This window comes from Staurois parvus, unplaced genomic scaffold (genome assembly GCF_062004578.1).
Source record: "Staurois parvus isolate SC_StPar_1 unplaced genomic scaffold, SC_StPar_1.0 ptg000388l, whole genome shotgun sequence".
NCBI classification, from domain to species: Eukaryota; Metazoa; Chordata; class Amphibia; order Anura; family Ranidae; genus Staurois; species Staurois parvus.
The window spans coordinates 3,016,524-3,038,327 of NW_028318184.1; the positions used below are offsets into that span (position 1 = coordinate 3,016,524).

General features: G+C 45.9%; 1 protein-coding gene across 2 annotated transcripts in view; it reads right to left on the reverse strand.

The window, feature by feature from the left end:
- Window positions 1–3,347: 3,347 nt before the first annotated feature.
- Window positions 3,348–21,804, reverse strand: part of LOC149455798 (lysozyme C-like) — an 87,093-nt gene continuing 68,636 nt past the window's right edge. For both annotated transcript variants that reach the window (XM_089685885.1, XM_089685886.1), the window contains exons 3-5: window positions 12,962–13,120; window positions 8,246–8,324; window positions 3,348–3,553 (exon numbers count right to left, since the gene is read on the reverse strand). In XM_089685885.1, the coding sequence (XP_089542011.1) occupies window positions 3,493–3,553; window positions 8,246–8,324; window positions 12,962–13,120 (299 nt within the window). In that variant the 3' untranslated portion in view covers window positions 3,348–3,492. The remainder of the gene's footprint in view (window positions 3,554–8,245; window positions 8,325–12,961; window positions 13,121–21,804) is intronic.

Consider the following 21,804-nt stretch of genomic DNA (forward strand, 5'->3'; position numbering starts at 1 on the left):
TTTTTATTTAGGGCTTGTCAGTATTGGTCATCTTTTTGCCTTATTTACAAGGCTACTACCTGGTCCTCAGTTCATAGGTTGCTGAATATTTACCAGATAGATGTTCCGGCCTTGGCTGATGTCACCTTTGGATGTAGGCCCTTTAGTCAGCTGCTTAGCTGCAACCAGCCCCAGTTCTGTTTTTCAGTATATATGGAGTGGGACCTCTGTCCATTCCTAGGTGTTCCTCTGCCATTACCGGGACAGGGTCGTTTAGTGCCCAAGAGAAGGAGCCAGAATTGCACCCTCCCCCCTTACTCACTGTTCATACATGCCATAGAATAGGTGTACCACGCTGAATCTATTTTTATCCCCCCTAGCTTCTCTGCTCCTGGGGCAGCTACCTCTCCAGCCCACCCCTTGTTCCAGCCCTGTCCTCTGCCCCTCTGAAGTATCACACTCCAACCCCACATATCCTATCTATATCTCAGGGCAAAGTATTCTGATTGTCCACCCAATGTGGAATGTCTACTACAATGACCTTGTGTATATATAAAAATCTGGATGTTTGGGGGCTGTGAGAAAGTTGGTATCATGTGACTATAGAGTGCTGTTATATCACAGCATCCCCCTCCAGTAATATATACAGTGGCTGCATCACAAGTTGTCAATGTCTGTTCCAGTTCCAACTTTCTATGTAGTTCATGGGATATATGTGATAGATGTATAGTATATTTAAGATCATATAGCAAGAAAAGGAAATGTTAAAGATGTACAGCCAAAGCTCACACTTAGAGTCGGTGAGGGACATATGCACCATCCACCTAGGTACAGTATATATATTATAGTGAGTGCAGGGTCCTAGGTTTAGTAACACTTCAAGTTAGAGAGATTGACAAACAAGGATGGAAAAAAGTGCAAAAATGTCCTAAAACTATTCTTCAAATATATTAATAGTAAAAGGTCCAGTCCAAGCATGTAGGCCCTTTACAAAATAATCTAGAGTGGGTGACTGGGGACAAAGAAGGCAACCTTCTTCAGCTCTGTGTATACAAAAAGGGCATGGGGGAGCTCTTGTCCATAATGGGCATGGTATTGACACAGCTCCAGATGATCCACACTGGCTCACAACTGATACGATCCAGAAATATTTAGATAGAATAAAGGTGAATAGCACACTTAGACCGGATGGCATACACCTACGAGTCCTTAAAGAATTGAGCTCTGTCATTTCAAAGCAATTGTTTCTAATATTTAGAGACTCTTTAATGACTGGCATTATACCACTGGATTGGCATAAGGCCAATGAGGTGCCTATATTTAAAAAGGGGTCACATAGATGAGTTCTCGCTGGAAAAAAATATTTTAAGCCACAGACAGCATGGATTCATGAAAGACAGAAGTTGTCAAACAAATTTTATTTCTTTTTATGAGGAGGTGAGCAAAACCTTGGACAGAGGGGTGGCAGTGGACGTGGTATACTTGGAATTTGCAAAAGCGTTTGACTCAGTTTCCCACACACTGCTTATGTGTAAGTTAAAGTCTACAGGCTTAGAATAATCTGTATGTAAATGGATAGAAAACTGTCTAAAAGATGGTATTCAGAGAGTAGTGTTAAATGATTCATACTCTGAATGGTCTAGGGGTGTCAGTGGTGTACCCCAAGGTTCAGTGTTGGGACCCTTACTTTTTAATATATTTATAAACAATATAGGGTCTGAGATTAAAAATCCCATTTCAGTCTTTGCAGATGACACCAAGCTAAGAATATGCATGCATCATATATACTAGGGGAGGGGGGGGTACAACTGGGGGAATCAATGGTGGAGAAGGATCTGGGAGTTCTGGTAGATCACAAGCTTAATAAAAATAAAAGAGGTATAGACTCCAGAGAGAGAGATATCATATTACCCCGGTACAAATCATTAGTAAAACCTCATCTGGAATATGCAGTTCAGTTTTGGGCACCAATTCACAAAAAGAACACTGGGGAACTGGAGAAAGTACAGAGAAGGGCAACCAAACCAAAGTGATAAGAGGCATGGAGGAGATCAGCTATAAAGAAAGATTAGAGGAACTGAATTTATTCTCTCTTGAGAAGAGGAGATTAAGGGGGGGTATGATCAACATGAATAAATACATCAGTGGTTCATATAGTGAACTTGGTGTAGAGCTATTCACTCTGAGATCATCACAGAGGACACTTTGGCACTCTTTACGTCTGGAGGAAAAGAAATTTAATCTCCAAATATGGAAAGGTTTCTTCATAGTAAGAGCTGGGAAAATGTTGAATAGACTCCCTCAAGAGTTGTTTCTGGCCAGCTCAGTGGATTGCTTTAAAAAAGGCCTGGATTCTTTCTTGGATACACATAATATAACTGGATACTAACATTTATAGGTAAAGTTGATCCAGGGAATATCCGATTACCTCTCAGGGGATCAGGAAGGAATTTTTTGCAGGAGCAAAAATGGTTCATGCTTTGCTGCGTTTTTTTTGCCTTCCTCTGGATCAACTGTTCCTCTGGATCAATTTTCATGTGCACTAATGGTACAACTAGGCCCTAATGCTAGCCAGTTATGGCTGCTACACAGAGACCTTCACCAATTGCTTCTGCTACGAGGTGCCTCTCAGGGGACATTGCACGATATCCTAGCCACTCTCGTACAGCGCACTCTAGACTAGTTATAATACTATTATTCATATCGCAATTATGGGTTAAATGCATTGTTTATTGCTGACTTTGCCGATTATTGAGTTAATTCCAATCTAGTGGTACAGAACTCTATTCCAAGTTACCTTGGCCTAGCGATTATACTGTCTAACTGGCGGCCCTCCAGCTGTTGTGAAACTACAAGTCCCATCATACCCCTGCCTTTGGGAGTCATGCTTGTAACTGTCAGTCTTGCAATGCCTCATGGGACTTGTAGTTTGGCAACAGCTGGAGGGGAGCCAGTTTGACACCCGTGGTCTAGCAGATTGTGCCTGAACCTACCTATGTGCTTATTTATGCTCAAACCACCATTTTTTCTACCAATTTCTATTTTTTTACCAATGCATTGAGTTCATTTACCACTAAACAATCTTGTGTCTATTTCCTGGTGCTAATTCACAGCCAAGTTAAAGGTACCTGTACTTGTGTTCTTATAAGTGCTTGCAGTAACTTTCAATCAAAAAGGTGTGTCAGAGGGGCTGAGGTTGTTTTTGGAATCAAGGTGCACAACAGAGAACCCAAATTACCAAGCGGCACCTGTGGGAGTAGTGCTACACATGCAAGGAATTTTCTCACACAGATTTAAGTCTTAATGGAATGCTCACGTAAGGTAATGTCATTTTATATACAGCATGTGGTTAAGAAGAATGAAGCATGTTTTCTCCACCAGATTTTATTTAGTATAATGAATGCATATATTTCAATTTGCTAAGCTGAAACTTTAGAAAGCATGCATTTTTTTTCATGCAAAGAATTCTGTTCTTCTTGGTGTGTTTAAAAACTGAACACCCATTTATTGTTTTCAACATCCAGAAGTATACTGTCTCAAGTTTCGTCCTCTGCAATGTTTAGTCCAGCCATGCCTGCAAGTCAGAAATACATATAAATTATAAACGTATCCATCATTCTTTAATCACTCTGAACTTTGTTGCCATCTCATTTACATTTCTTTTCTTATTGCCAGAATCTGTTTAAAAGAGAACCAGTCACCAATGGGTATTGGTAATACTTTTAATTTTCACTCTTGAGGTGCTACAGAAATCCTGGCCTATCTTTATAAGGACTTGGGGAAAAAAAATGAACAAAACACAAACCGTACCAGAAAGGTAAAAATTAATGTAAATTATACAAAAAATATAAAATGCTGATTTAGATTTAAAAAAAATCTATGTTTGATTAAAAAATTAGTTTTGTATATTGGATTTTGTAATCCCTCCTTTAGTTATTATTCTAATATTGTCCCTACCGTCTGGTTCCAGTGACATGTCCTCTATGGATGTCCCAGACAAAAAAAATTAATGAAGATAACTCTGAAGGGGGTCACAGATAGAATATACACCAATCAACCATAATATTATGACCACCCACCATATCATATAACACCCACCTAATATTGAGTAAGTGCCCTTTTGCCACCAAAACATCCCTGACCTGTCAAGGCATGGACTCTACTAGACCTCTGAAGGTATGCTGTGATTTCTGCCTCCATCAACTTGCCTTCTTTCCATAGTTCATCCTGATGCCATCTCTTCCCCAGGTAAACAATGCACATGCACCCAACCAGCCACATGAGGTAAAAGAAAACATGATTTATCCCACCAGGCCATCTTCTTCCATTGCTCCGTTGTCCAGTTCTGATGCTCATCTGCCCATTGTAGGCACTTTTGGCTGTGGACATGGGTCAGCATAGGCACCCTGATTGGTCAGTGGCTACGCAGCCTCATAAATAACAAACTGAAGTGCATTGCGCATTCTGTCTTCTTTCTATATAAACCAGCAGTAACATTTTCAGTAATTTGAGCTCGTTACTCTATTGGATCGGACCACAAGGGCAGCCTTCATTTTCAACGTGCATCAATAAGAATTGGCCTTGCTGCTGGTTCACAGTTTTTCCTTCCTTGGATCCCATATGGTAGGTCTTGGCCATTGCGGACCGGGAACAAACCACAAGAGCTGCAGTTTTGTTATTCTGACCCAGTCTTCTAGCCGTTACAATTTGGCCCTTGTCAAAGTCACTCAAATCCTTACCCTTGTCCATTTTATTCTTCTTTCAACACATCAACTTCAAGGACAACATGTTCACTTGCCTAATTTATCCCACCCACTTTCAGATGCCATTGTAATGAGATAATCAATGTTATTCACTTTACCTGTCAGTCATCATAATGTTATAGCTGATTGGTGTATATTTGCAATTGGGTGTATCTGAGACCTTGTCAGGTGGTCTGAATTGTGTGCATCCCCATCAGAGAGATATTTCCTCTCACCAAGAAGAAACCTGCTATCTAACTAAAAGAAAGTTCTGAGTTCCACTTTAAGGGACATATTTATTAAGCAGTCAACCTGCCATTCACCAGTCAATGCATGCTAATCTTCTGAGTACTTGTGTTTTACATTAGTGATTGATTTGCCACTAGTGAATGCTTGGTGAAAGTCTCATTCACTGTTCTCTGAATATGTCCCGAAATGTTAGACATGTTTCAATAAATCATTTTGCTGCCTATCAGGGTAGAAATATGGAAAAACTTACTTTTGTAACCTGTATATAATGAACCTTTGGTGCCCTCTTTTGTTCAATCACTACACAGAGTTACATGAAAGGGCAAAGCTATTCATCACTTCCGGACCATACATTCCTGGACTTTGGATGGTTGTACTGGGATGATGCCTGCAGCTACATCAGGCATTACCCCGTTACAGGTTTTTAGAGTCAACAGTCGGCTCTCTTCTAATAGCAATCAAAGCGGATAACTTTCCGCTCGATTGCTATTACAAGCAGTGGGAAGGAATGCACCACCACCGCCTTCCGCAGTTTGCTCAGGCTCTCCCATCCCACCAGAAGCACCAGTTGGTCGGAGAGCCAAACAAATCTAGGATCGGCTTTGATCGTTTCTCTGCTATGGTAATCCGGAATCAATGACCTGACATCACTTCTGGTTTACTCGGATGTCAATGGCACCATTTTTTAAAAATCAGCAGCATTCGAAAACACCAATCTTGGGGCTTTAAATGCTTTTAATGGCAGAGGAGGGATTTGGGGTCTCATAAACCCCAGATCCCTCCATAAAGAGTACCTGTCACATGCTTATTGCTGTCACAAGGATGTTTACATTCCTTGTGACAGCAAAAAAACTGATCGAAAAAAAAATTTAAGCAACAGTGTAAAAATAAAAAAAATCAATGTTCCCCTGTCCCCCTGTGCTTGCCTGCAAATGTGAAAGCACGCTTCGGTCATGAAAGCATGCATGCAAAGAGGGATTGTCCTACACATGAGGTACAGTGCCTTGAAAAAGTATTCATACCCCTTGGAATTTTCCACATTTTGTCATGTTACAACCAAAAATATAAATGTATTTTATTAGGATTTTGTGTGATAGACCAACACAAAGTGGCACATAATTGTGAATTGGAAGGAAAATGATAAATGATTTTCAACATTTTTTACAAATGAATATGTGAAAAGTGTGGCGTGCATTTGTATTCAGCCCTCCTGAGTCAATACCTTGTAGAACCACCTTTCGCTGCAATTACAGCTGCAAGTCTTTTTGGGGATGTCTCTACCAGCTTTGCACATCTAGAGAGGGACATTTTTGCCCATTCTTCTTTGAAAAATAGCTCAAGCTCTGTCAGATTGGATGGAGAGCGACTGTGAACAGCAATTGTCAAGTCTTGCTACAGATTCTCAATTGGATTTAGGTCTGGACTTTGACTGGGTAATTCTAACACATGAATATGCTTTGATCTAAACCATTCCATTGTAGCTCTGGCTGTATGTTTAGGATCGTTGTCCTGCTGGAAGGTGAACCTCCGCCCCAGTCTCAAGTCTTTTGCAGACTCTAACAGGTTTTCTTCTAAGATTGCCCTGTGTTTGGCTTCATCCATCTTCCCATCAACTCTGACCAGCTTCCTTGTCCCTGCTGAAGAAAAGCATCCCCACAACATGATGCTGGCACCACCATGTTTCACAGTGGAGATGGTGTGTTCAGGGTGATGTGCAGTGTTAGTTTTCCGGCACATAACGTTTAGCTTTTAGGTCAAAAAGTTCAATTTTGGTCTCATCTGACCAGAGCACCTTCTTACACATGTTTGCTGTGTCCCCCACATGACTTCTCACAAACTGCAAATGGGACTTCTTATGGCTTTCTTTCAACAATGGATTTCTTCTTGCCACTCTTCCATAAATGCCAGATTTGTGGAGTGCATGACTAATAGTTGTCCTGTGGACAGATTCTCCCACCCGAGCTGTGGATCTCTGCAGCTCCTCCAGAGTTACCATGGGCCTCTTGGCTGCTTCTCTGATTAATGCTCTCCTTGCCCAGCCTGTCATTTTAGGTGGACGGCCATATCTTGGTAGGTTTGCACTTGTGCCATACTCTTTCCATTTTCGGATGATGGATTGAACAGTGCTCCATGAGATTTTCAAAGCTTGGGATATTTTTTTATAACTTCTCCACAACTTTATCCCTGACCTTACCGGTGTGTTCCTTGGCCTTCATGATGCTGTTTGTTCACTAATGTTCTCTAACAAACTTCTGAGGGCTTCACAGAACAGTTGTATTTATACTCAGATTAAATTACACACAGGTGGACTCTATTTACTAATTAGGTGACTTCTGAAAGCAATTGGTTCCACTAGATTTTAGTTAGGGGTATCAGAGTAAAGGGGGCTGAATACAAATGAACGCCAGACTTTTCAGATATTTATTTGTAAGAAAACCATTTATCATTTTCCTTCCACTTCACAATTATGTGCCACTTTGTGTTGGTCTATCACATAAAATTCCAATAAAATACATTTATGTTTTCAGTTGTAACATGACAAAATGTGGAAAATTTCAAGGGGTATGAATACTTTTTCAAGGCACTGTATCACCGTGAATGTCAGGTCATGAGCAGTAATTATAGTACCAGACCTCCTCTGTAAATCTAAAGTGGTAACCTGTAAAAGCTTTTAAAACTTCACCTATGGATAGTAATATGTATGTTGTTTGTTGGCATTGCACGGGAGTGCACAATTTTAAAGTGTGACATGTTTGGTATCTATTTACTCAGCATAACATATTTTACAATAAAATTGGGTTATATATTGTGTTTTTTTGCATTAATATTCAAAGAAGCATATTTTTTCCCAATACATTGTGTTGGAAAAACTGCTGTGCAAATACCGTGCGACATAAAAAATGACAAAACCCAATTTATTCTCTAGGGCCCCTGCTTTTAAAAAAATATATACTGTTTGGGGATTCTAAGTAATTTTCTGGAAAAAAAAAAAACATGATTTGATTTGTAAACAAAAAGTGCCAGAAAAGGCCTGGTCTGGAAGTGTGCATTATCTAGCAGGCATGCCTAACAGCTGCTGTTGATGCCACTGTGAGCTTCCTTCTGCAGGTAAATCTCTAGACAAGCAAATACGGGTAATAATAGCAAGAAGGAATTAATTCTGAGCTGTTTAAAGCTACTGTAGGTGTCTTTCCAATCCCTCTCCACAGTAACATTTATAATAAGTATTGCCAATGTGTTGTCTCTTCCATTGTAATCAGCACTCCGTCACTTACCAAGGTGTAAGACCCTTAGCTTGTTGAGCAATTTTCTTTGCACATTCAATATCATCATCTAAGTTGTCATCCAGAAGTTCTAAGGAATAAAAAAAAATGATGTCAGAATCAAACTGTCTTCTCCCATCTATAAATTGGGAAATAGTACCCCCGTAGAGGTGCTTCAGAAATAATACCCTACAACTCATGAACAAAACCACCTGGTCAGCTACAGCATGTTTTATTGGTGCTGATATCAATATAATATTTAATCTTCATAAAAATGTCCTTATGCACAGTAAAAGTATATCTGCCTCTGCGCAACAGAAAGTACCTGAGCTTTATACTTTACCTGGCCAAGGGAGTGTAGACAATCCTTTATATTATCGAGTTCAGATGTTTCTAAAGGGTACAGTTAATGCTAGAGCATAAAAAGACATTTTAGACATTTTTATGCTTCCAACTTTGTGGAGACAGTTTGAGAAATGTCCTTTTCCATTTTAACATGATTGTGCCTCTGTGCACAAAGCTACCTACATAAAGAAATGGCTTGACTCAAATGGTATGCTCAGAATCCTGACATTTTGACGATGAATTGGGATGCTAAGGCCGGTTCACACTAGAGTGGATCATTCATTTGAATGGGCTGCTGTGCCTGTGGTTTACACAAGGAAAAGGTGCATGCTCCTTTTCTGAACAGCATCTGCATGGAAACCACATGGTCTTTTGACTATACGGCTTCTGTGCCGTTCCTGCACCCGTGATCATGCAGCAATCACGCTGCAGGATGAGATGCATGGGGGTTCCCCCCGCATCCTGCAAGAGAAGCACAAGGTGGCTGAGAGTGGTTGAGGGTGCAGGAATTGCATCAATTCCAGCACCCGAAACCAGCCCACAGAGTGGAGGCTAGTGTGAACGTAGACCAATTGTGCGACAAGTCTTCCCGTCCAACATCAACACTTGATCTCACAAATGTTCTCCTGCCTAGTGGAATGTCTAGCCACAAATAAGGGGGGGCAAATTAATTTTAATGTCTATGGTTTTGGAATGGTGGAATATTATCCTGACCAACAAGCAAATGTGATGGTCAGATTGCCTTTCGGCCATAAGTGTGATGGTCAAGCATCCCAGCTAAATTTTTTGAGTATGGGATAAGTTTGCCTACAATAGAAAAGGAGCTGCTTTCACATCTGCCCTAAGGTTAAATATGCCAGTTCTCCCCTGTACCTTGTATGTTGGAAACAAGTCTTCTCATAGGTTGGCCATAATCAGAAGGAGACAGATGGACATTTGCGTGTGCAGGAGCCATTTAAAGACTTGCCTCCCTCATGAGTTAAGTGACACCGGGGTGTTCTCCATTGGAGAGCTATCCTCCAATTAGTTTTTTGAGGAAGCTGAAGCTGACAATAGAGATAGTTGCTCTGAAAGGATCTGACATCTTTTTTTGTATGTGAGAAAGATCCACTCTACTTCACTATGTAGAGACATGATCAGTACTCCCCTGGCCAGGTGGAACATCGTAATGACTTGCAATCTACCCTACTGACTGATATTACTCTAAGTGGTTGTAAACTCTGTTTTTTAATTATACCTATAGGTAAGCTTATATTAAATCTTACCCATAGGTAATATGAGAATCTCCTAAACATGCACCATTTAGGAGATATTCTCTCTTCATTTAATCCAGCGTATGCACTCTGAAGGAACCGCATATCCATTCAGTTCCTTCAGAGCTGTGTGCTGGGGTCTGCATGTGCGGGATTGACATTGTCGTGGCCCGGCCTGTCAGAATGCCGGAGCCTGTGAACCTGGAAGGAAGACGGGTGAAGATGGAAGTCTCTACAGCGATGACAGCGTGCCACTGGGGGGGCTTCGTTTTAAGGTAAGTTTTACATAATGTGCTAGTATGCCATGCAAACTAGCACATTATGACATTACCTTGCAGGGGACTTATTCTTTTTTTTTTGTCAGCGGTTTACTACCGCTTTAAAGATTAGGAGTGGGTTCCAGTGTACTGATACTGTACCATGTGCCCTTGAAGAAGGATTCCTGAAATGTGTCAAGACCACATGTGGATTGTAATCAGAATCTTTGCATGATATGAACCCCTATGTGGAGAGTAATTTTTAATGTTGTGTTTTATAGGATTTCCACACAAAGTCCATGGCTGCATATCCTGTCCATAGTTGTATATGATTTGTGTGGACATACAGCACACGCAGTCTGGGTTTCTCTCCCACTATAGATATGTGTCATAATGATGCCCCATCCTTGGATAAATAGTATTGTTGTAGTGTTAGCACTGTCTCCTAGTGAAGTCCTTTCCTTAGATGAAGCAATGTTAGGAATGTCTACGATTTTTGGGTGAATAGTATTGGACTGTCATAGAACAGTCTTCTGGTGATGCCCTTTCCTTGGGTGAATAGTTTTGAGCAGTGTTAGGACCAGGGGCGGACTGACAAATCATGGGGCCCCCGAGCAATAGGGGATCATGGGGCCCCTGTGTCCTTGCCCAAACTCAAAAATCCTATGAAAAAAGGTACCAGGGGCATCTCATGGGGCCCCCTACTGACCCCAGGCCCTCGGGCAGCGCCCGAGTTTCCAAATGGTCAGTCCGCCCCTGGTTAGGACTATCTTCTGGTAATACCATGTCCTTGAGGGAATATTACTGGAGAAGTGGTAGGACTACGTCTTGTTGATTGCATGTTCTTTGATGAATAATATTGAGCAGTGTTAGGACTGTCTATAACCTGTCTATCCTGTTTTATTGGAGTTAGGACTATTGTATCTCCTCACGATGTTCTGTTTTTGGGTGAATTGTATAGGGCAGTGTTAGGACCATGTCCTGGTGATGTCCTTCCCTTGGGTAAATAGTATTGTAGTGGTGTTGGCACTGTCTCCTGATGATGTGCTGTCCTTGGGTGAATAGTTTTGGGCCGTGTTCAGACCTTGTTCTGGCAGTGTCCTGCCCTTAGGTAAATGGTATTGAACAGTGTTAAAGTGGTTGATTTATACCTACAGGTAAGCCTATAACAAGCAAGCACAGCCATCCAAAGCAGTATGCTTACAGTGAAGCACACAGACACAGCCCCCTAGTAAAACACACCCAGCACACAGTTAACCCTTTGATCGCCCCTCATGTTAACCCCTTCCTGCCCAGTGTCATTAGTACAGTGTCAGTGCTTTTTATTAGCACTGATCACTTTATTAGTGTCACTGGAGATGTCAGAAGACGTTAGTCCGTTCCTACTCAGTGCCAGAATGCCTGCCGCAGTCCCGCTATAAGTCACTGATCGCCGCCATTGCTAGTATTAAGAAAAAAAATTCCAATATATGTATATACTGCCATTTGTAGATGCTATAACTTTCACGTAAACCAATTAATATACTTGTATTGGGATTTTTTTTTTAGCAAAGATTTGTAGCAGAGTACATTTTGGCCTAAATTATTGTCAGTGCTTTTTTTTTTTAGCACTGATCCCTGTATTGGTGTCACTGGGGGATGTCAGTGACATCAAGTCAAATCCCTCCAGTGTTAGAATGCCTGTCGCAGTCCCACTATAAGTTGCTGATCGCTGCCATTACCAGCAAATATAAAAAAAAAAAAAAAATCCCAGTGTATATACCGCCATTTGTAATGGGATTTTTTTTTAGCAAAGACATGTAGCAGAATACATTTTGGCCAAAATTTATGACGAAATTAGATTCTTTTAATTTTTTTACTGGACATTTTAATAGCAAAAAGTCCAAAATATTGTTTTTTTTCTCAAAATTGTCCGGCTTTTTTAATAGTGAAAACAAAAAAATGCACAGGCGATCAGATACCACCGAAAGAAAGCTCGATTCATGGGGAAAAAAAAAGGACGTAAATTTTATTTAGGTGCAGCGTTGCATGACCACGCAATTGTCAGTTAAATTAACGCAGTGGTGTAACGCAAAAAATGGCCTGGTCAGGAAGGGGAGTAAATCTTCAGGAAGGCAAATGGTTAAGCAAGTTCTGTTCTCAACTGTAATTAATTCTTATCCTGCAGTAATAAATAATAATAAAACTACAAAACAACCCCTAGACTGATCATTGGAGAGAACGAGCGAAAGTGTGTGTGCACCTGGCTGTGAAACTACCTTGTGCCTGGCTGCGGGGCTAAATTAGGGAAGACCTGGACAATAATTACAGTGGCTCCTGCGGGGTTAGGCGCTACATGCGGTTTACTACCACTTGAAGACTGTCTTGTGGTGTGTGAAATGTTGAGTTTTGGCATGTGTGATATCTATTATCTTGAAGCAACATCATCTTTTATATTTTATTTAAAATAAATGGGTATTATATTGTGTTTGTGTGCACTAAACTTTATTTTAGTGTATTTGTCCTTCAAAATTTGATTTTATTCTCCAAGGTCTCTGCTGTCAGAAAATATATAATAATTGGGGGTTCTATGTTATATTTTTTTTTAAAAAAAGCTGAATTTAAAGTGTGTAAAAAATTAAAAATAAATCTACCTGAACAGCTAGCTGTTAGGTCAGCATAACATCCATCCAGGTATGTCAGAAGTAGGTCATGGAATCTTGATGCCCCCCTCCTGTATTTCTTTCAAAATAATTCTACTTACAAATTTGTACTTCATAGCTAGTGTTTCCTGTGATTATGTTTCTTTCTCTAGTGTATGAATATTTGTTAATAAAAATGCATTCTGGAAAGAGAGCATTTCCAAGATCAGTCAGTCAATCGATTATACTTACTTCTACAGTCAATATTACATCCATTGGTAGCTCCTGCTGTCTTTCCATCATTGCACCAATATTGGCTGTTAATTTGAAATATTCCATAATCTCTGCTTCGTCCATTGTTGTGTATTGCTGCAGTGTCGAAATTACTTTCATGTTTCACAAGACATACCCCTGTGTTAATTAAAATAAATACATTATTCTGATAAAATACAGATGTATATTAACCACTTCCTGTTCGGACACTTTTACCCCCTTCCTGACCAGGGCAATTTTCAGCTTTCAGCGCTATCACACTTTGAATGACAATTGAGCTGTCATGCAACACTGTACCCATATGAATTTTTTCTACCATTTTTTTGACAGATAAAGCTTTATTTTGGTGGTATTTATTCACCGCTGGGATTTTTATTTTTTTTGCTATGTAAATCAAAAAGTCCAAAAATTTGGAAAAGTGTTTTTCTTATAAAATTTTGCAAATAAATAATATTTATTCATAAATCTTGGCCAAAATGTATTCCGTTTTCTTTTTAGTAAAAAAAAAAAAGCCAATTTAGTTTATAACTAAAAATTATCATTTTTAAACTTTTTTTATTTTTTTTATATTATTATTTATGGGTTTTTTTTAATACTGTCACCCTAGCACAGCGGTTCTCAACCTGGGGGTCGCGACCCCTTTGGGGGTCGAACGACCATTTCCCAGGGGTCGCCTAAGACCATCGGAAAACACATATTTCCGATGGTCTTAGGAACCGAGACACCGCTGCAGTCTCCGGCGATGTGTGGGCGGGATGATACGCTGCTGTCACCTGGCCACACCTCCGGGATCGCTCAGCAGCTCCGCCTCCTCGCCGCTGATTGGCCACCGGAACTGTAGCTCAGGAGAGGCACACAGGCGGCCAATCACCGGCGAGGAGGTGGAGCTTGGAGAGGAGGAGCCGAGCGGCAGCGCGCGTACATCAAAGAAGACCGAGGGAGCTGCCGGAGCGAGTGAAGAGGAGAGCGGCCAGAGAAGGAAGACAGCTGACAGGTAAGTGAGAGAGCGAGCCCAGGCTGGAGCAGGGGTCAGCAAAGTAAGTATCATTGGTGTCAGTGGGAAGAGTAGTGCCCCATCATTTGTGTCACTAATACCAACGATGGGGCACTATTCCTCCCCCCACTGACACCAACGATGGGGCACTATTCCTCCCCCCACTGACACCAACGATGGGGCACTATTCCTCCCCCCACTGACACCAACGATGGGGCACTATTCCTCCCCCCACTGACACCAACGATGGGGCACTATTCCTCCCCCCACTGACACCAACGATGGGGCACTATTCCTCCCCCCACTGACACCAACGATGGGGCACTATTCCTCCCCCCACTGACACCAACGATGGGGCACTATTCCTCCCCCCACTGACACCAACGATGGGGCACTATTCCTCCCCCCACTGACACCAACGATGGGGCACTATTCCTCCCCCCACTGACACCAATGATGTGGCACTATTCCTCCCCCCACTGACACCAACGATGTGGCACTATTCCTCCCCCCACTGACACCAACGATGTGGCACTATTCTTCCCCCCACTGACACCAACGATGGGGCACTATTCCTCCCCCCACTGACACCAACGATGGGGCACTATTCCTCCCCCCACTGACACCAACGATGGGGCACTATTCCTCCCCCCACTGACACCAACGATGGGGCACTATTCCTCCCCCCACTGACACCAACGATGGGGCACTATTCCTCCCCCCACTGACACCAACGATGGGGCACTATTCCTCCCCCCACTGACACCAACGATGGGGCACTATTCCTCCCCCCACTGACACCAACGATGGGGCACTATTCCTCCCCCCACTGACACCAACGATGGGGCACTATTTCCCCCCCCCCTGACCCCAATGATGGGGCACTATTCTCCCCTCCACCACACTGACATCAATGATGGGGCACTATTCCTCCCACTGACACCAATGATGGGGCACTATTCCTCCCCCCACTGACACCAACGATGGGACACTATTTCCCCCCCCCCCCGACCCCAATGATGGGGCACTATTCTCCCCTCCACCGCACTGACATCAATGATGGGGCACTATTCCTCCCACTGACACCAATGATGGGGCACTATTCCTCCAACTGACACCAATGATGTGGCACTATTCCTCCCACTGACACCAGTGATGGGGCACTACTCCCACTGACACCAGTGATGGGGCACTACTCCCCCCACTGACACCAGTGATGGGGCACTATTCCTCCCACTGACACCAATGATGGGGCACTACTCCCCCCACTGACACCAATGATGGGGCACTACTCCCCCCACTGACACCAATGATGGGGCACTATTCCTCCCACTGACACCAATGATGTGGCACTATTCCTCCCACTGACACCAGTGATGGAGCACTACTCCTCCCACTGACACCAGTGATGGGGCACTACTCCCCCCACTGACACCAATGATGGGGCACTACTCCCCCCACTGACACCAATGATGGGGCACTACTCCTCCCACTGACACCAATGATGGGGCACTACTCCTCCCACTGACACCAATGATGGGGCACTATTCCTCCCACTGACACCAATGATGTGGCACTATTCCTCCCACTGACACCAGTGATGGGGCACTACTCCCCCCACTGACACCAGTGATGGGGCACTATTCCTCCCACTGACACCAGTGATGGGGCACTACTCCCACTGACACCAGTGATGGGGCACTACTCCCCCCACTGACACCAGTGATGGGGCACTATTCCTCCCACTGACACCAATGATGGGGCACTACTCCCCCCACTGACACCAATGATGGGGCACTACTCCCCCCACTGACACCAATGATGGGGCACTATTCCTCCCACTGACACCAATGATGTGGCACTATTCCTCCCACTGACACCAGTGATGGAGCACTACTCCTCCCACTGACACCAGTGATGGGGCACTACTCCCCCCACTGACACCAGTGATGGAGCACTATTCCTCCCCCCACTGACACCAACGATGGGACACTATTTCCCCCCCCCCCCCCGACCCCAATGATGGGGCACTATTCTCCCCTCCACCACACTGACATCAATGATGGGGCACTATTCCTCCCACTGACACCAATGATGGGGCACTATTCCTCCCACTGACACCAATGATGTGGCACTATTCCTCCCACTGACACCAGTGATGGGGCACTACTCCCACTGACACCAGTGATGGGGCACTACTCCCCCCACTGACACCAGTGATGGGGCACTATTCCTCCCACTGACACCAATGATGGGGCACTACTCCCCCCACTGACACCAATGATGGGGCACTACTCCCCCCACTGACACCAATGATGGGGCACTATTCCTCCCACTGACACCAATGATGTGGCACTATTCCTCCCACTGACACCAGTGATGGAGCACTACTCCTCCCACTGACACCAGTGATGGGCACTACTCCCCCCACTGACATCAATGATGGGGCACTACTCCCCCCACTGACACCAATGATGGGGCACTACTCCTCCCACTGACACCAATGATGGGGCACTACTCCTCCCACTGACACCAATGATGGGGCACTATTCCTCCCACTGACACCAATGATGTGGCACTATTCCTCCCACTGACACCAATGATGGGGCACTACTCCCCCCACTGACACCAATGATGGGGCACTACTCCCCCCACTGACACCAATGATGGGGCACTATTCCTCCCACTGACACCAATGATGTGGCACTATTCCTCCCACTGACACCAGTGATGGGGCACTACTCCCACTGACACCAGTGATGGGGCACTACTCCCCCCACTGACACCAGTGATGGGGCACTATTCCTCCCACTGACACCAATGATGGGGCACTACTCCCCCCACTGACACCAATGATGGGGCACTACTCCCCCCACTGACACCAATGATGGGGCACTATTCCTCCCACTGACACCAATGATGTGGCACTATTCCTCCCACTGACACCAGTGATGGAGCACTACTCCTCCCACTGACACCAGTGATGGGGCACTACTCCCCCCACTGACACCAGTGATGGAGCACTATTCCTCCCCCCACTGACACCAACGATGTGGCACTATTCCTCCCCCCACTGACACCAACGATGGGGCACTATTCCTCCCCCCACTGACACCAACGATGGGGCACTATTCCTCCCCCCACTGACACCAACGATGGGGCACTACTCCTCCCACTGACACCAATGATGGGGCACTACTCCTCCCACTGACACCAATGATGGGGCACTACTCCTCCCACTGACACCAATGATGGGGCACTATTCCTCCCACTGACACCAATGATGTGGCACTATTCCTCCCACTGACACCAATGATGGGGCACTACTCCCCCCACTGACACCAATGATGGGGCACTACTCCCCCCACTGACACCAATGATGGGGCACTATTCCTCCCACTGACACCAATGATGTGGCACTATTCCTCCCACTGACACCAGTGATGGGGCACTACTCCCACTGACACCAGTGATGGGGCACTACTCCCCCCACTGACACCAGTGATGGGGCACTATTCCTCCCACTGACACCAATGATGGGGCACTACTCCCCCCACTGACACCAATGATGGGGCACTACTCCCCCCACTGACACCAATGATGGGGCACTATTCCTCCCACTGACACCAATGATGTGGCACTATTCCTCCCACTGACACCAGTGATGGAGCACTACTCCTCCCACTGACACCAGTGATGGGGCACTACTCCCCCCACTGACACCAGTGATGGAGCACTATTCCTCCCCCCACTGACACCAACGATGTGGCACTATTCCTCCCCCCACTGACACCAACGATGGGGCACTATTCCTCCCCCCACTGACACCAACGATGGGGCACTATTCCTCCCCCCACTGACACCAACGATGGGGCACTATTCCTCCCCCCACTGACACCAACGATGGGGCACTATTCCTCCCCCCACTGACACCAACGATGGGGCACTATTCCTCCCCCCACTGACACCAACGATGGGGCACTATTCCTCCCCCCACTGACACCAACGATGGGGCACTATTCCTCCCCTCACTGACACCAACGATGGGGCACTATTCCTCCCCCCACTGACACCAACGATGGGACACTATTCCTCCCCCCACTGACACCAACGATGGGGCACTATTCCTCCCCCCACTGACACCAACCATGGGGCACTATTCCTCCCCCCACTGACACCAACGATGGGGCACTATTCCTCCCCCCACTGACACCAACGATGGGGCACTATTCCTCCCCCCACTGACACCAACGATGGGGCACAATTCCTCCCCCCACTGACACCAAAGATGGGGCACTATTCCTCCCCCCACTGACACCAACGATGGGGCACTATTCCTCCCCCCACTGACACCAACGATGGGGCACTATTCCTCCCCCCACTGACACCAACGATGGGGCACTATTTCCCCCCCCCCTGACCCCAATGATGGGGCACTATTCTCCCCTCCACCACACTGACATCAATGATGGGGCACTATTCCTCCCACTGACACCAATGATGGGGCACTATTCCTCCCCCCACTGACACCAACGATGGGACACTATTCCTCCCCCCACTGACACCAACGATGGGGCACTATTCCTCCCCCCACTGACACCAACGATGGGGCACTATTCCTCCCCCCACTGACACCAACGATGGGGCACTATTCCTCCCCCCACTGACACCAACGATGGGGCACTATTCCTCCCCCCACTGACACCAACGATGGGGCACTATTCCTCCCCCCACTGACACCAACGATGGGGCACTATTCCTCCCCCCACTGACACCAACGATGGGGCACTATTCCTCCCCCCACTGACACCAACGATGGGGCACTATTCCTCCCCCCACTGACACCAACGATGGGGCACTATTCCTCCCCCCACTGACACCAACGATGGGGCACTATTCCTCCCCCCACTGACACCAACGATGGGGCACTATTCCTCCCCCCACTGACACCAACGATGGGGCACTATTCCCCCCCCCTGACCCCAATGATGGGGCACTATTCTCCCCTCCACCACACTGACATCAATGATGGGGCACTATTCCTCCCACTGACACCAATGATGGGGCACTATTCCTCCCACTGACACCAATGATGGGGCACTATTCCTCCCACTGACACCAATGATGTGGCACTATTCCTCCCACTGACACCAGTGATGGAGCACTACTCCTCCCACTGACACCAGTGATGGGGCACTACTCCCCCCACTGACACCAATGATGGGGCACTACTCCCCCCACTGACACCAATGATGGGGCACTACTCCTCCCACTGACACCAGTGATGGGGCACTACTCCCCCCACTGACACCAGTGATGGAGCACTACTCCTCCCACTGACACCAGTGATGGGGCACTACTCCCCCCACTGACACCAGTGATGGAGCACTACTCCCCCCACTGACACCAATGATGGGGCACTACTCCCCCCACTGACACCAATGATGGGGCACTACTCCTCCCACTGACACCAATGATGGGGCACTACTCCTCCCACTGACACCAATGATGGGGCACTACTCCTCCCACTGACACCAATGATGGGGCACTATTCCTCCCACTGACACCAATGATGTGGCACTATTCCTCCCACTGACACCAGTGATGGGGCACTACTCCTCCCACTGACACCAGTGATGGGGCACTACTCCCCCCACTGACACCAGTGATGGAGCACTACTCCCCCCACTGACACCAATGATGGGGCACTACTCCCCCCACTGACACCAATGATGGGGCACTACTCCTCCCACTGACACCAATGATGGGGCACTATTCCTCCCACTGACACCAATGATGGGGCACTATTCCTCCCACTGACACCAATGATGGGGCACTACTCCCCCCACTGACACCAATGATGGAGCACTACTCCCCCCACTGACACCAATGATGGGGCACTACTCCCCCCACTGACACCAATGATGGGGCACTATTCCTCCCACTGACACCAACGATGGGGCACTATTCCTCCCACTGACACCAACGATGGGGCACTATTCCTCCCACTGATACCAACGATGGGGCACTATTCCTCCCACTGATACCAACGATGGGGCACTATTCCTCCCACTGACACCAACGATGGGGCACTATTCCTCCCACTGACACCAACGATGGGGCACTATTCCTCCCACTGACACCAACGATGGGGCACTATTCCTCCCACTTACACCAACGATGGGGCACTATTCCTCCCACTGACACCAACGATGGGGCACTATTCCTCCCACTGACACCAACGATGGGGCACTATTCCTCCCACTGACACCAACGATGGGGCACTATTCCTCCCACTGACACCAACGATGGGGCACTATTCCTCCCACTGACACCAACGATGGGGCACTATTCCTCCCACTGACACCAACGATGGGGCACTATTCCTCCCACTGACACCAACGATGGGGCACTATTCCTCCCACTGACACCAACGATGGGGCACTATTCCTCCCACTGACACCAACGATGGGGCACTATTCCTCCCACTGACACCAACGATGGGGCACTATTCCTCCCACTGACACCAACGATGGGGCACTATTCCTCCCACTGACACCAGTGATGGGGCACTATTCCTCCCACTGACACCAGTGATGGGGCACTATTCCTCCCACTGACACCAGTGATGGGGCACTATTCCTCCCACTGACACCAGTGATGGGGCACTATGCATCCCACTGACATCAGTGATGGGGCACTATTCCTCCCACTGACACCAGTGATGGGGCACTATTCATCCCACTGATACCAACGATGGGGCACTATTCCTCCCACTGATACCAACGATGGGGCACTATTCATCCCACTGACATCAGTGATGGGGCACTACTCCTTCCACTGACACCAATGACATGGCACTACTCCTCCCACTGCAAAATTACAGTTATGAAGTAGCAATGAAAATAATTTTATGGTTGGGGGTCACCACAACATGAGGAACTGTATTAAGGGGTCGCGGCATTAGAAAGGTTGAGAACCACTGCCCTAGCAGTACAGTGTCGCCATGGTGGGCACTGCAGCACATATAGTAATTGGCAACTGGTCAACCGCAGTAGATCTTACTCAATAATATATACCTATAAGCATGCCATATAGCCGTAATAAATGATGCTATCCAATATAGCAACACCATCAATTTTACCTGTTAGATTTCAGTCAATGATCAAGCCCACTTGTTAATAACTGGAAATATACTGCTGGAAATAATTGTTGGCATATAAGTCTGCACCGCTGTTGAATAAGATGCGGTCTTTAACCACTTCCCATCTGGCCCATGTACATAAACGGCCGGATGGGACCAATGCAGGAGCAGGTGGCCGTTTATAAAAGGCCCCCGCATTCACTGCCTTTGCGCGCTCGGCACCGCGATCTGGTGCCCGCTGTGTCCAGAGGACACAGCAAAACACCGATCACTGTACCTCTGTATGAGGTCCCGATTCATATGATCACTGATTGGCCAATCAGTGATCACATGAAAAGTAGCAAGCAAGATGTCACTTCCTGACATCATTGCTTACTACTTGTGAAATCTGAATGATCACAGAGGTCACATGGTACAAGGCTATTCACAACAGTCTTTATACCATGTGACAAGCTATGACCAATCACAGCTCTCATAGTATTTCTCAATGGCTGCATGAATGTACCCATAGAGAAGAAATGATTGCTTTTACAGCCTTTATGGGTGTAAAAGCAATCAGAGTAAAAAAAGAAAAAAAAAATCATCACCCCCCACAAGTATTACAGTTTCACTATGGTGACACTGTACTGCTAGGGTGACAGTATGTTAAAAAAAAAACCTAAATAATAATATAAAAATGTAAAA